The sequence below is a fragment of the Ahaetulla prasina genome, chromosome 2 (genome assembly GCF_028640845.1).
Source record: "Ahaetulla prasina isolate Xishuangbanna chromosome 2, ASM2864084v1, whole genome shotgun sequence".
Lineage (NCBI taxonomy): Eukaryota > Metazoa > Chordata > Lepidosauria > Squamata > Colubridae > Ahaetulla > Ahaetulla prasina.
In genome coordinates this window covers 164,358,437-164,372,709 of record NC_080540.1, presented here as the reverse complement: position 1 = coordinate 164,372,709, position 14,273 = coordinate 164,358,437, and the positions used below count along the sequence as shown (strand labels likewise).

At 40.0% G+C, this 14,273-nt stretch overlaps 1 protein-coding gene across 4 annotated transcripts in view; it reads left to right on the top strand.

Annotated features, from left to right (window-relative positions):
- CSAD (cysteine sulfinic acid decarboxylase) overlaps positions 1-14,273 on the top strand; it is a 38,408-nt gene that overhangs the window by 565 nt on the left and 23,570 nt on the right. The window contains exons 1-5 of one of the 4 annotated variants that reach the window (XM_058170980.1): positions 160-215; positions 4,763-5,674; positions 9,116-9,328; positions 12,511-12,654; positions 13,230-13,356. In XM_058170980.1, the coding sequence (XP_058026963.1) occupies positions 12,529-12,654; positions 13,230-13,356 (253 nt within the window). In that variant the 5' untranslated portion in view covers positions 160-215; positions 4,763-5,674; positions 9,116-9,328; positions 12,511-12,528. Of the gene's footprint in view, positions 1-159; positions 216-4,762; positions 5,675-9,115; positions 9,329-12,510; positions 12,655-13,229; positions 13,357-14,273 lie in introns of those variants that run through there. The other 3 variants (XM_058170979.1, XM_058170978.1, XM_058170982.1) reach the window with 3 other exon arrangements.

Genomic DNA, 14,273 nt, shown 5'->3' with positions numbered 1-14,273 from the left:
CGCACGCGCGCGCGCCTGACGGCTTCCGGGTAGGTCTGAGAGATCTATTCCGCCGCCCCGCCCCTGCCCCGCCCCTTCCTCCTCCGCCCCGCCCCGCCCTGCCCTGCCCCTTCCTCCTCCTGCCCTGCCCTGCCCTGCCCCTTCCTCCTCCCCCCCCCCCCCCCATCTTGGTAAGAAGGAAAGAGACGTTGGGGTGGCCTCGCGTAGCTCGAATGGTAGGAGTTGTAGTCCCACCTGAAAAAATTTAAAAAAAAAAGTTTTTGACTAGGAAACTGCTTTTTTCCCTTTGCGGTATTATCGGAGCCTAAATCAGGGATTCCCAGACTTTTATTTATTTATTTATTCCATCCACTTATGACTGTATGACTGTGACTTTGTTGCTTGTATCCTTATGATTTATATTGATTGTTTCCTGATTGCTTATTTATACCCTATGACTATCATCAAGTGTTGTACCTTATGATTCTTGATGAAGGTATCTTTTCTTTTATGTACACTGAGAGCATATGCACCAAGACAAATTCCTTGTGTGTCCAATCACCCTTGGCCAATAAAAAATTCTATTCTATTCTATTGATTTAGAAACACTCCTTGCACATTGCATTCACTCTTTCTGTATTTTCCTTTTCCTTTCTGGGTTTCATTTATGGTCTCTTTATTCGTTGTTGTTGTTTTTTTTTTTTTTTAAGAAAAGCAATTCAACAATGTTATTATTTGGAAAAAGAAATACAGCATTCCCTTCTAATTCTCATTCAAAAGGCAACCCTCCCTTTTAACAAAATGCACAAATTAAAAAGACACAGAAGCACATATGCATTTCCTGCAGCACTTTTATTTTTTTATTAAATATCAAAAGATAGTTATTTCCCAGTATACCACAATATATTATTATTATTATTAGCCTCTGTGGCTCAGACTGGTAAGACAGTCTGTTATTAACAGCAGCTGCTTGCAATTACTGCAGGTTCAAGCCCCACCAGGCCCAAGGTTGACTCAGCCTTCCATCCTTTATAAGGTAGGTAAAATGAGGACCCAGATTGTTGGGGGCAATAAGTTGACTTTGTATATAATATACAAATGGATGAAGACTATTGCTTAACACAGTGTAAGCCATCCTGAGTCTTCGGAGAAGGGCGGGATATAAATGCAAATAAATAAAATAAATAATAAATAAATAAATAATAAAGCTGGTACGTATTTCAAATATGTTTTTAACTTACAAATGCTAAATGATTCCATTACAAGTAATTTTCCTGGGCGGTGCACATTTTGATCAGATCATAGATGATGTATTTTGGAGCATTTAATAATTTCTAGAAATTGGCTCCATGCCTTAAGTACTTGGCATAGTTCCCAGGTCTGAAGGTAATTGCTTTCCTTTAACTTTAACTTATAAATTTATCCAGGGTCCAATCAGGAATCAAATTAAAGCTTATTTAAACTGCCAAATGGGTTTCTACACAGTCAGATGGAATGACTCCCAATAATTTCAGTGGAAGAAAGGGGATACAAGTGGTCCTCGATTTACAACTGAGCCCAAAGTTTCCATGACTAGGCAAGATAGTTGTTATAGTTTTGCTCCATTTTATGACCTTTCTTGCCACAGTTGTTTCACTTCAGTTGTTAAGTTAGTAACCTGGTTGTTAAGTGAAACTGGCTTCCCTGTTGACTTTGCTTGTCAGAAGGTCATAAAAGGGGATCACATGAGCTTGAGACACTGCAACCATCATAAATACATGCCAGTTGCCAAGTGTCTGAATTTTGATCATGTGACCATGGGGCTGCTGCAACAGTCGTAAGTGTGAAAAAAATGCCATGTCATTTTTTATCAGTGCTGTTGTAAATTTGAGTGGTCACTAAATGAAAGGGTGTAAGTTAAGGACTACACGCACTCTGATTCTGTATTCATTCGGGTTATATTTACACCTATCTGACCCTCAATAAAATATTTGATGTACATTGTGCTGTTTATAGCCAGATGCCAAACTTTTGTAAGGGAGACTATGTGATGGATGTGCCTTTATCCTCTTTACCGCAATGGCTCTGTTCACATACCAGGGGTTAAAAAGGATTATTAAGCAACTTAAGTGAGATAAAGCCCGCCTCCCCACCCCCAGTGACTGCATTCCAGCCAAGTTAATCAAGTCCAAAACTCTAACTGGTAGAGTCCAGTGCTGGCCTTCCCGTTCTCACATGTTAATACAGCTAAGTTTCAGATAACTTAGAGGTGCAGGGAATAGCAATAATTGATCCCCTATTTTAAAAGACTGGCAGGAATGACCCAGCCAACTATGGATCAGTTAGCCTTTTGAACACCATCAACAAACAGTACACCAGGTTTTAATCTATTGATTAAATTTCCATTTGTTGTTGTTGTTAGTTGCGAAGTTGTGTCCGACCCATCGCGACCCCATAGACAACGTTCCTCCAGGCCTTCCTGTCCTCTACCATCCTCTGGAGTCCATTTAAGCTCACGCCTACTGCTTCAGTGACTCCATCCAGCCACCTCATTCTCTGCCGTCCCCTTCTTCTTTTGCCTTCAATCTTTCCCAGCATTAGGCTCTTCTCCAGTGAGTTGATATGGTTATGGGATGGTAAATGGAGGAATAATTGATATTGAGCAAATGGGATTCCAACAGGACATTCCACCAGAGACCACTGCCTAGAGTTACATTTGGTGGGGAAATATCCAGCTCACTCTGACCTGACTTTTTATTCAGTTTTTATTGATTTGATTTGATTTGATTTGATTTGATTTTATTGATTTCAAAGTACAGCTGATAATGTCCAGTTAATAATGACATCTGGACTGGTCTAGGTTATCTATAGCAGGGGTCAGCAGCTCGTGGCTGTTTCATCCCTCTGCTGTGGCTCCCTGTTGCTGGTCAGCTCCACAATTGATAGGGCTTTCGGTTAGGACAGGTAGAAGAAAAAGGAGCTGGGGGAGACTATGGTGGAGGGAACTGACTTCCAGTTGGCAGAGGAAAAAGGACGCCGTGCTAGGAGGAGACTTTATGGTGGGGAACCAGACTTCTGGTCAGCAGAGGAAAAAGGACGCCGCACTAGGAGGAGATTATGATGGGCGAACCGGACTTCCGATTGGCTCCAGAATTGAATGGTGGCTTCCGGTTAGGACTTTTGTGGCTCTGAGTGTTTAAGGTTGCCGACCCCTGATCTATAGATAAATTTGTCTTATTATTAATTTATCACCTATAGAAAAAATTGGTCTTAGGGTAACATGTGACTTGACAAAGGATCTTTCTAATTTTATTCAGACATCTGAGAGAGTAAAGCAAGCATTCGTTGTACTCTCACTACTTTTTAACCTACGGTATCTATTATTAACTTCCTAATTAAAACTCTTCAAAGAGTTGGCACTGATAGGCTCAAATTAGCTGATGGACATCTTCCACTCTTATTTTATGCAGATGATGCCATTCTCCTCCCTTTGTTTTATTTACTGAGGGTATGAAGCAACCTGATGTGTCCCTATTGCATCCCTGAGGCTTGAAGCGGAAGTTCAAAGTGTTAAAGTCAATGCCTGGATTAGCATTCTAATCTTATGGCTCAGAATTATGATTAATTCTACAGACAGAATTATTACTATTGCTGTTGATGGACAGCTACCAGTCTCATTGATATCAAACTGACGTTCTGTAGCCTTGGCCTTTCTCCTAGTCACATATATTTGTGCAAATCAAATGAACAGTTAAGGAACAAACGGGCAACATCAAACATCAGAACACCAATGCTTATGAAGTTTATTGCCAAATAGTAGACCATAAACCATTTATTGCAAAGTATTTGCACAATTGAACTCTGAGTAAATATAGATGGGTTTATCTATACCCTGTTTTAATGCCTTTTCCTTCTGCACTCATAGTGGAATAGATTTCAAAGACCTTACAGCCTTTGTGGCTTCAGGGAAGAAACACGTGTCTTTTTACGCTATAATCGTGACATTTCAAGAAATTTTTTGCTATCCCCAATTATTCCCAAATTTGAGGGCTATTCAGATAAATATTATGTATGTTATCTTCTAAGGGATGTTAACCCCTCACTTACATTTCAGGTAGCAAAATACTTTTGTCATGCCACAAAGCTCTGATTTAGATATTGTTTATTGTTTTATTGTACTGTGATAATTCTCTTAATGGATTTCGTGTAACAGTTCACTTCCTTTTACTTTGAATGCTGGTCAAAGACCATTATAAAATTTTATGTATGCATGTACATGTATGTATATACCATAATCAATGTTATCAAAGGCTTGCCATTTTAAAACTAGATGTTTATAGTATACCATAGTTTCTCCACTGGCTGATTTTACACACCTTCACATCAAAAAGCCATCGTTCAAAGTTCATCATGATCCCCTAAATTTCTTCATGACCTCCTGCAGCACATGCCTCCCAATTTGGGAACCCTTGGCCTAAAAAACAAGGCAAATATCCAAGCTTGATAGTCTCTTTGCTTTTATCACCATTTAATTATTGCTTATGATATTCCCTAGACAGACATTTCATTATATTAAAGGAGCTGCATTTAATGCTAGGCATTTCCCTGAAACATCAGTATTTTTCCATAATTTTGCTTTTTTGTTCAAATTGCTAAAGGCTGCAGTAGTGGGGAAGAACCTGGCACAACTTGCTTTATTTTGATGTGCAAGAGGAAGTTACCAAGATAAATTTAGATTAAACTGCTGTTAAATCAACTTTCTCTCTTCGTTTCTGGGTTCAAATGCCATTTTTCTCTTCAACAGGCAAAAAGTGGCAGCAATTTTACTGTGGGTATCAACTGATGTGCTTCACCAATCATTGATCAGCCCAACTTTCACACAGCTGGGATCTTTCAAACTATTTATTTATCGGTATTTATTTACTCAGTTTGTATATCTGCTCATCTCACCTGTGTGACTCTTGTCCAGTCACTGAGCCAATCTCCAGATCAGAGGCCTGCCTTACAAAGAGGGATCAGCATCAGCCCAACCAGCAGCTGACAGATTAACAGCTAAGAACTGATGGGATGGGAGCAGGTGGGAAACTTCTTAATAGTGTAAAGCTCCCCTCTGCCTGGTCTCCATTTAACAACTGTCAGTGAATCTGGAATTATCTTCTTTTTGAAGTTTTCTTGCCACTTGGTGATATTTGCAGGAAGGGGAGCAAAACAAAGCCAAGAGACTTCACCAATTTCTTTCCTCGGTGTGCTCTCCATTTTGTTTGTTCGTTTGTTTGTGTCCTGCCTTTATTATTTTTACAAATAACTCAAGGTGGCAAATATACCTAATATTCCTCCTTACTCCTATTTTCCCCGCAACAACAACCCTGCGAAGTGGGTTGGGCTGAGAGAGAGTGACTGGCCCAAAGTCACCCAGCTGGTTTTCATGGCTAAGGTGGGATCTGAACTCATGATCTGCCGCTTTCCACTCCCGCTGGTGCCGTAACCACTAGACCAATCTGCGAATGAGGGCATCAGCAGTTGGCCACGCTGCCTCTGTGGGCAGGGATGGAGATCACCAATGAAACATTATTTTTTTCCGCAAAGACGCTGTGGTTTTCTACAGATTCAAGGGCTGGTCGGTAAATACTTTGAGTCAGACATGGAAAAAGGGTCTTTTGAGGGAAAAGATTTGCTACTGAGTTTGATATTATGCTTGAACAGTTAAATGATAATGGTAAGCATGAAAAATAAGTACTTTTATAGCTTTGAAGTCAATAAAGCTGAGGACAGACTGTGCCATGACTCACAAAGTTGATTCTTAAAAGAGTTTTGGAAAAAGAACAGTTTATTTCACTATTTCACAGAAGAACAGTTGTTTGGAGGTTTTCTAAGAAGTCAGGAGTTGTCAAGACGACACACCTGAAGGACAGGGTCTCCATTCCTCCTTATCTTCCCCTCTGCAGTGCAAGAGGAGATGTTTAAGGACACAGTTATCTCATTGTGCACTCACTCATCCCGTTCTTTCCAACAATGTTGAAAACATTGAAAACAATAATGCATGCTAATATTTAACAGTGGTTTGGCCAAAGCAAACCATTCAAACAGAAGATCAAACAAGGCTCTATTGCAGAGTGCAGTTACTGGAAAGTAGGATTTTTTTTTTTAGCTTGGTGAGTAAATGTCTTAAGGCCTGAATCGCGTGTACCAAGTGCATTTGGAAATATACAGCTTTACTTGGCTTCTTGCTAAATATTTAATAATAATAATAATAATAATAATAATAATAATAATAATAATAATAATAATAATAATTATTATTATTATTTAATTTTTATACCGCCCTTCTCCCGAAGGACTCAGGGCGGTGAACAGGCAGATAAAATAATACAATACATTACAATAAAAACATTATTTTAAAAACTTATTCAATATAGCCTAAATTTAAAATACAATACAAAATATAAAATAAACCCCAATAAAATCTATGTTTAAAAACCCTATTTAAGCCAGTCCTGCTCGGAAGAATAGATATGTCTTCAGCTCGCGGCGAAAGGTCCGGAGGTCAGGAAGTTGTCGAAGTCCTGGGGGAAGCTCATTCCAGAGGGTAGGTGCCCCCACCGAGAAGGCTCTCCCCCTGGGGGTCACCAGCCTACACTGTTTGGCTGACGGCACCCTGAGAAGACCCTCTCTATGGGAGCGTACCGGCTGGTGGGAGGCATGTGGTAACAGAAGGCGGTCCCGAAGATATTCCGGTCCTATGCCATGGAGCTCTTTAAAGATGGTAACCAGCACCTTGAAGTGCACTCGGAAAACCACAGGTAGCCAGTGCAGCCTGCGCAGGATTGGTGTGGCTCCCTCTATCACCTTGATGAACGTATCTTTTCTTTTATGTACACTGAGAGCATATGCACCAAGACAAATTCCTTGTGTGTCCAATTACACTTGGCCAATAAAAAAAAAATTCTATTCTATCACCCGCGTGGCTACATTCTGAACCAACTGAAGTCTCCGGGTGCACCTCAAGGGGAGCCCCATGTAGAGAGCGTTACAGTAGTCCAGGCGAGAAGTGACGAGGGCGTGAATGACCGTGCATAAGGCATCCCGGTCTAGAAAGGGGCGCAACTGGCGGACCAGGCGAACCTGGTAAAAAGCTCTCCTGGAGACGGTCGCCAAGCGATCTTCAAAAGACAACCGTCCATCCAGGAGAACCCCCAGATTGCGCACCCTCTCCATTGGGGCCAATGATTCGCCCCCAACAATCAGCCGCGGTTGCAGCTGACTGTACTGGGATGCCGGCATCCACAGCCACTCAGTCTTGGAAGGGTTGAGCTTGAGCCTGTTTCTCCCCATCCAGACCCGTACGGCCTCCAAACACCGAGACAACACTTCAACAGCTACATTGGGGTGGTCAGGAGTGGAAATGTACAGCTGGGTGTCATCCGCGTACAGTTGATAAATCACCCCAAAACCACTGATGACCTCACCTCATTTAAGAAGAAAGCATCCATTTGGGGATGCCTTCCTTGGAAAATAAAGATTTTGTCAGTTTTGGAAGGCAATTTTCCTTTTTGTTTCTTAACTGCCACATATTTTAGCTAGGGAAGTTGGGAGGGGGTTGTTTTTGGAGCAGCAGAAAGTTAGTCATAACAACATTCCATATTCAAGGACATTCTGTGTCTGATGGAGACTGCCGGAAGATTGTATCCAATTGAGTGTGAAGAGTTGATTGGACAATGTGATGAACTTGTGGGTGTGGGGCTTGAAATTTATTCCCTACCCCCACCAATGGACTCTAGGCAGCCATCTAACATTTACAACCATTTATAGCATCCACAATCTATGACCGTGATTTATGCTGTTTTTGCTGGAAACTGGTATTTACTTCAGGTTTCTAGCAAAAAATGCCCCATAGTGAATAATGGGCTTGTTTAATGACCACTGCGTTTGCTTAATGGCCATGGTGTTTGCTAACAACTGCCGTGCTTGCTTAACAACTGCTGCAAAAAAGGTGGTAAAATCAGGTATGATGACCTGCTTACCAAGCGTCACAACATGACCATAATTGCATTGAGCACTGCCTGTATGAGCAATGAATAATCTTGAATAATCAAATTAAGACAAACAAATCAACAAATAATCTGGTGGCCAGATGATGCAGAGTTCAAATCACAAATATATCAAACCAGATGGGTAGAATCCCTAAATTTTCAGGTCTCTTTGTTCACTGTCGCAAAATAGCACAAATATTTTCCAGAACCCAGCAGAGGAATTTATATCTATACAATGTTTTATTGCTGGGAGGTGAGAAAGGAGTTCTTTGGAAAGGTGTCTGCACATAGACCTGCATTTATATCTGCAATCATGATATTTCCTGTATGCAAATTTAGGTCTCCAAATCAACTCTTCGGACTTCTGTGTACAGGCACACATAAAATCCATATATTTAGTAGGAGTAAAAATGTAGAATCACTGGAATGTAATTGATGTTACTTTTTGAGAGAAACAGCTATAAAGGCTCCTTTTGGCATCCCAAGGTATCCTCATCGCGTCCTCATCCCTTACTTTTTAAGGATAAAACAACTCTGTGGGCAAAAATACCAACATACTGGCCTTTCTGTTTCAATAATCAAGTTCTTAATCAGATTATGATATAATGTGGTTTACTGAACTTCCACCTAGCATTACATTCTAACCTACCGGTAGTTGCTTTGGTTCACAAATCATATATGTAAACCCAGGGCATTATAGCACTTAGCAATAGCACTTAGACTTATATACCGCTTCACAGTGCTTTACAGCCCTCTCTAAGCAGTTTACAGAGTCGGCATGTTGCCCCAACAATATGGGTCCTCATTTTACCCACCTCAGAAGGAGGGAAGGCTGAGTCAACCTTGAGCCCGTGAGACCCAAACTGCCAAACTGCTGGCAGCCAGTGATCAGCAGAAGTAGCCTGAAATACTACATTCTAACCACTGCATCACCGTGGCGTAGCAAGCAATCCAGAGGGCAGAGTTTGAATGCAAATATTTTTACTCCCACAATATATAATGATACTTGCTGGTTATATGGTCACTCCCTTTGTACTTTGTCCCTGAAAGCAGTGGGAATTTGTACAGGATTGGGCAGGTAACTATAGTAATTGGACGTTCTGTTCTTTCCTTCCTCTAATGTGGAGAGTAAAACTCCTACAAAATAATGTTGGTGCAGGCTGAGCAGCTTCCTTTGCTGAAGGAATTAGAGAGAGAGTTAGCAGAGGTTGCAACCAGCTGAAGAAGCGGGAGCTCATCCTTCTGCCCTTTGAAACAATTCATCTGTAGGGTGCAGTGGAATCTTCTTGGGAGGGAAAAAGAGAGAGGCAGCGCACCTGACTCCCATTCAACAAGAGAAGGTGAGGTGGTAATGGGCTGCTTGTTTTCAGTTGTGTTATAGTTAACCACAGTAGCAAATCTGAAATTTCTTTGAACTTCTTCAGTCTAACATGTTTCAGCCTTGCATTTTAAAAATTTTCAGGGCTGGAAAGATGGGTTTTCAAAGCTGAAAAATTGGAAATCTGCAGAAGTAGTTATTAAATTACAAAAAAAATGTTAAAACGTGGATGTGGTTTGCGGATGGAAAAATTATTAGGCTTGTGAAGATTTCATCAGTGTCTAATAATTTCAAGAAAGTTGTTATTTTCCCCCAAAACTATGGGGGTCTTAATGTGTAATGAGCGCTTGAAGTGATGTCTGTTGGTTGAAAGTAAGAATGTAATTTTTTTTTAATGCAGATGATGCTGTTTTACAGATTGAGAACTTAAAGTGATTTATAATGAATCTTTCACTGATTATAAGATGCAATGTGCAGTTATCATATACAGAATCAAAGTAACATGACTTTACCCCTCAAGTCTTTATCCATCAGTCTCAGGAAGCAGACTGCTGATCTCAATTATATATTAAAATCCTCTGAATCAATATCCAACCCCCCCCTTTTTTTTTCTTTTTTACAAATCCACCAAGCATGATAAAATGTTCCTTATTACTGTTCTCATTTCCAACATAAATTTGAAGTGCCTTTATATCTTCTAGATCTAGACAATTTCTCTGGTGACATATGACAATCATTTTATAAAAATATTCTAGAAGACTAGCACGTAACGTACATTATGCTTTCAACTACATATTTTTCCATTGTTCCATTTGTATATGAAAACCAAAAAATTTATCCATTTTATCATACATTCTTTTACTCCTTATCTTGTCTCACATTTCAGCAAAAGCTCATACATTTTAGCAATAACATTTCCTCATCCGTATATAATTCTGTTTCAGACTTGGTCTTTGTTCAAAATGATGTCCTTTTAAAACCAGTTTAAAGCTTTCTGTTAATTATACATAAGACATCCATTGACAAGAATAGTGTTCTGTTATCTTCTTTTTCTTGATCTCATTTTAGTCTCTTTGAGACAATTCTAATACTTCACAATTAGTTAACAATTTATTTTTACTTATCACTTAAGTAAAATGATACTAAAACAACCCAAATATTTTACTTTCTCAATTTTAAGATTTGTTTTATACATTCAATTCTGTTTGATATTTTATCTTTGTATTTTTATTAATATATTTGTCTTCTGTTATTAATCTTGAAACCTGTTAGTAACCCAGTTTTTTAAAATTTACCCATCAAAAGTTCAGTGTCCTTTAAAGAGTCTGTCTAAATCAAAACCAAATCCACAAAAGCTCTTAGCTTGTATGACTCTTTTTTAATCTTTATGCGCGTGATACTTTCGTCTTATCATATACCCATTGCAGGGGTGAAATGCTCCTGGTTCGGATCAGATCGGCCGATCCAATAGCGATGGCGGCAGGTGGTTCAGAGAACTGGTAGCAAAAATCCCTCCCCCCCCCACCCATGCCCACCCAATCATCCGCTTGCCTGCTTGCCCTCTTGCCTCTTCTTTCTGGCTCGCTCACTTTTCCCACAACCATCAGAGCCTTTTTTTTTTACTTTTAAAAGCATTTTTTTACAACCTATTTGCCCGAATAGGTAGTAAAAAAATGCTTTTAAAATATAAAAAAGGCTCCAATGATCATGTGCCTCAGCTGTGATCGTCAAGCCTTTTTTTACCTTTTAAAAGCATTTTTTTACTACCTATTCGCCCAAGCAGGTAGTAAAAAAATGCTTTAAAAAAAGTAAAAAAAAAAGGCTCCGATGATTGGGCGCCATAGCTGATCACCCCCCTCCCCCACACGCGCTGTTCTACTTAACTTCCTTCCCAGGCCTCCTTTTGGTGTGCACTGCGCGTGCGCGCACACGCACCTCCCATTTGGCGTGCAGAGCGCCTGCGTAGCCACCAAACCGGTAGTAAATCGGTTCAGATTTCACCACTGACCCATTTTTTATATAGTTTTGTCTGCTTTCATGAACTATGATGCAGTAATGTAAAATAGCATTTATGCAAATCTGTTTAGTACATGTAATTTAAAAGGAATATGGATTTGGTTTAGCTCATAATTTCTAAGGATATCCAGTGTTTGAGGATACTATATCTCCTTGCTATTGGAAATGGCTTAAGATGGGGGGAAATAGATTGGTAATTGAATGCATCTATGAATGTCTCATGTTATTGACTCTGCCTGATCTGCAAATCCAGATCTGCATACCCATAAAGCACCATGAGTTTAATTCAGTAAGCCATGATTAACTTAAACCTGGCTTACCACAATGCATGAGCCTAATTAATATGCATGAATATGAATGGGTCCCTCTATAACAGGTCTGTCAAACCTGATCGCATCGTGGGCCGTATACAGCCTGCGCAGGCCACGCCCACTCTGGTAAAGGCAAAGGCAAAAAAACATCCTAATATGTCACGATATGGCCTGTGATGCGATCAGGTTTGACACCCTTGCTCTATAATATACCTTTGTTTGGTCATAATGCTTATTTATATTTAGCAGCTGCCCCGTTTATCACTGTTGTCATATGAGGACCTCAGTGCCAAAAATGGACTTGATTGATTATGAGCCATCGTTATAAAGTTCTTGTCAACTCTTAGTGACCACATATGATAAATTTCCTGCATAACGATTTGTCCCTAACTTGATCTTTCAGGTCTTCTCAATCGTTCTGAATTTTCTAATCATGTGGTTTTTTTGATAAAAATACAGGAGTGGTTTACCATTGCTTTTTCCTATCTACGCAGTATGAATGGCTGCCTTTGCCATTGTCCGTAAAGTAAAAAAGTTCATTGAAGGTTAGCTGCTCATGGGCTACAGTTGTATCCCTCATGCTGTTAAATATATGACTGCATCAGGGATGGCTACGTCTCTAAATTAGCATAAACGTTATACTGTAAAGGGTACTGGGAAAAAAACACCAAGTACCTCTATTGTCAGTTCTATTGTCAAGCTCAAAGAACTGAGTGTCGCTAGTTGGAAATTGATATGATCCTAGTTACAATGACTGTTTGCATTTTGTAACATTCTTTTCCTGGAGATATATACCATGCCAGTATGGAAACATTTTAGTGGATTTGCCTTCAGGGTCTTATTTGAATTCATGTTCCTGATTCCTGGCCTGTTATAGGAGGAGGTCTGCTTGACAATGGCAGCAGAAGATTCGTTGTCATCTCCTGGCTTGGATCAGGTAGCTGGTGAGAAGTTCCTGCAGGAAGCCTTCCAGATCATGCTTGAAGAAGGGATTCGAAAAGGGATGGATGCCTCTGAAAAGGTAAGGTATATTGATTTTCATTGAGTTTCCTTGAGCTGAGATGTCCACTCTATATACTTTAAGCAATGGCTTGGGCCAGGTACCCAAACTAAATTTTATTTGCAAGCTAACAAAGTAGTCCCTCAGCAGAAAAATCACCGATTCCTAATCCCAGATGGTTTGCATTGAGTAAATTGGGTATAATTCACTTTTTTCTTAATTTTTCTAGTTCCCCTCCCAACATCCAGTTTATTACTGTAGGTAGGGCAACATTTCCCCACCCAATGTCTTCAAGAAGCATTGAAACTATAAGACCCAGACTCCTGGCCAGACAGGAATGCTGGCTAAAAATGTCAAGGATTAATCGTCATAAGGCATTGGGAGGGCTCCAGCTTGGGACATTTAACTTAAATTTCTGACAACATAGCAGTATCCTCACGCAGCAGAATTTGGACTTGTGCTGATATATAGAATTTTATACCAACCCCTTGTTATCCAGGAAGCATAACCTGGATATAGGATTACACTCTTAGATTTTCAGCTTGCATACAACTTTCTATGGCTTTTCGGACATGAACTGACTATCTTGCTGGTAGGTGTGTATTTGGAAAGAACCTGAGGAACTGCAGCAAATTCTGGACCTGAATCTAAAAGACATTGGGGAGCCACATGAAAGGTTGCTGGAACGCTGTCGGGAAGTTATCAGATACAGTGTGAAAACGTGTAAGTGTTCTACACGGCAAGAGTTAAGAGAGTATGGTTCCTTCTTCAGAACTTCTTAGTAGATATAGGATTGTTCCAGTCCAGTTATTGAGATTGTTTTGTCTATTCTGGCATCTTGAGTTAGTTAATTCCCCAGTTTACTGTACTTTCAATGGTCTTTTTTTAAAATAATAAGTGCGTGATTGATCATGTGCCATAAAGTTAGTGCCCTTATATAAATAGATTTTCTCCCTGATGATCTGTCTCTAATCTAGTCCTTCAGATCTTCCAATGGTTTACCCATTGCTACTATAATTGAGTCCACTCACCTTGCTTCTCGTTGTTTTCTTCTTTTCCCCAGCATTTTAGATTTCTCCAGAAAAGTACGGTACGTTAGTTATGCAATGTACCCAAGTAGGATAATTTGAACGTGGTAATTTGGGTTGAAATGTAACGTGTACCAAGAGACTAAGTTTCAGGTTGAGGGGGGGAAAAGCCCCAGTGGTGGGATTCAGCCAGTTCGCACCACTTCAGGAGAACCGGTTGTTAACTTTCTGAGCAGTTTGGCAAACTGGTTGCTGGAAGAAATCATTAGGGCAGAGAACCGGTTGTTAAATTACTTGAATCCCACCACTGAAAAGCCCTATATACTTAGGATTTGCTATGATTCTTTCCAAACTATAATTTTCTTAAGGGTAAAGGCAAATGAATTTAAAATAGTTCTTGTACAATTATTGGAAAGTGAGTGAAATGTGAGCAGATAGCTGGGATTCAGGAAAGCACTAAGGAATATCCTGGATAGGTACAGTAACACAAATGAGCCGTTAATAAATTCTCATGGTCAGGGCCGTCTTAACAGCATTATGGGCCTCATGCAAAGCAGTGTACTGGGGCCCCTACGACAACTACTCACAGGAATAAAAATATAAGTGGTCGAT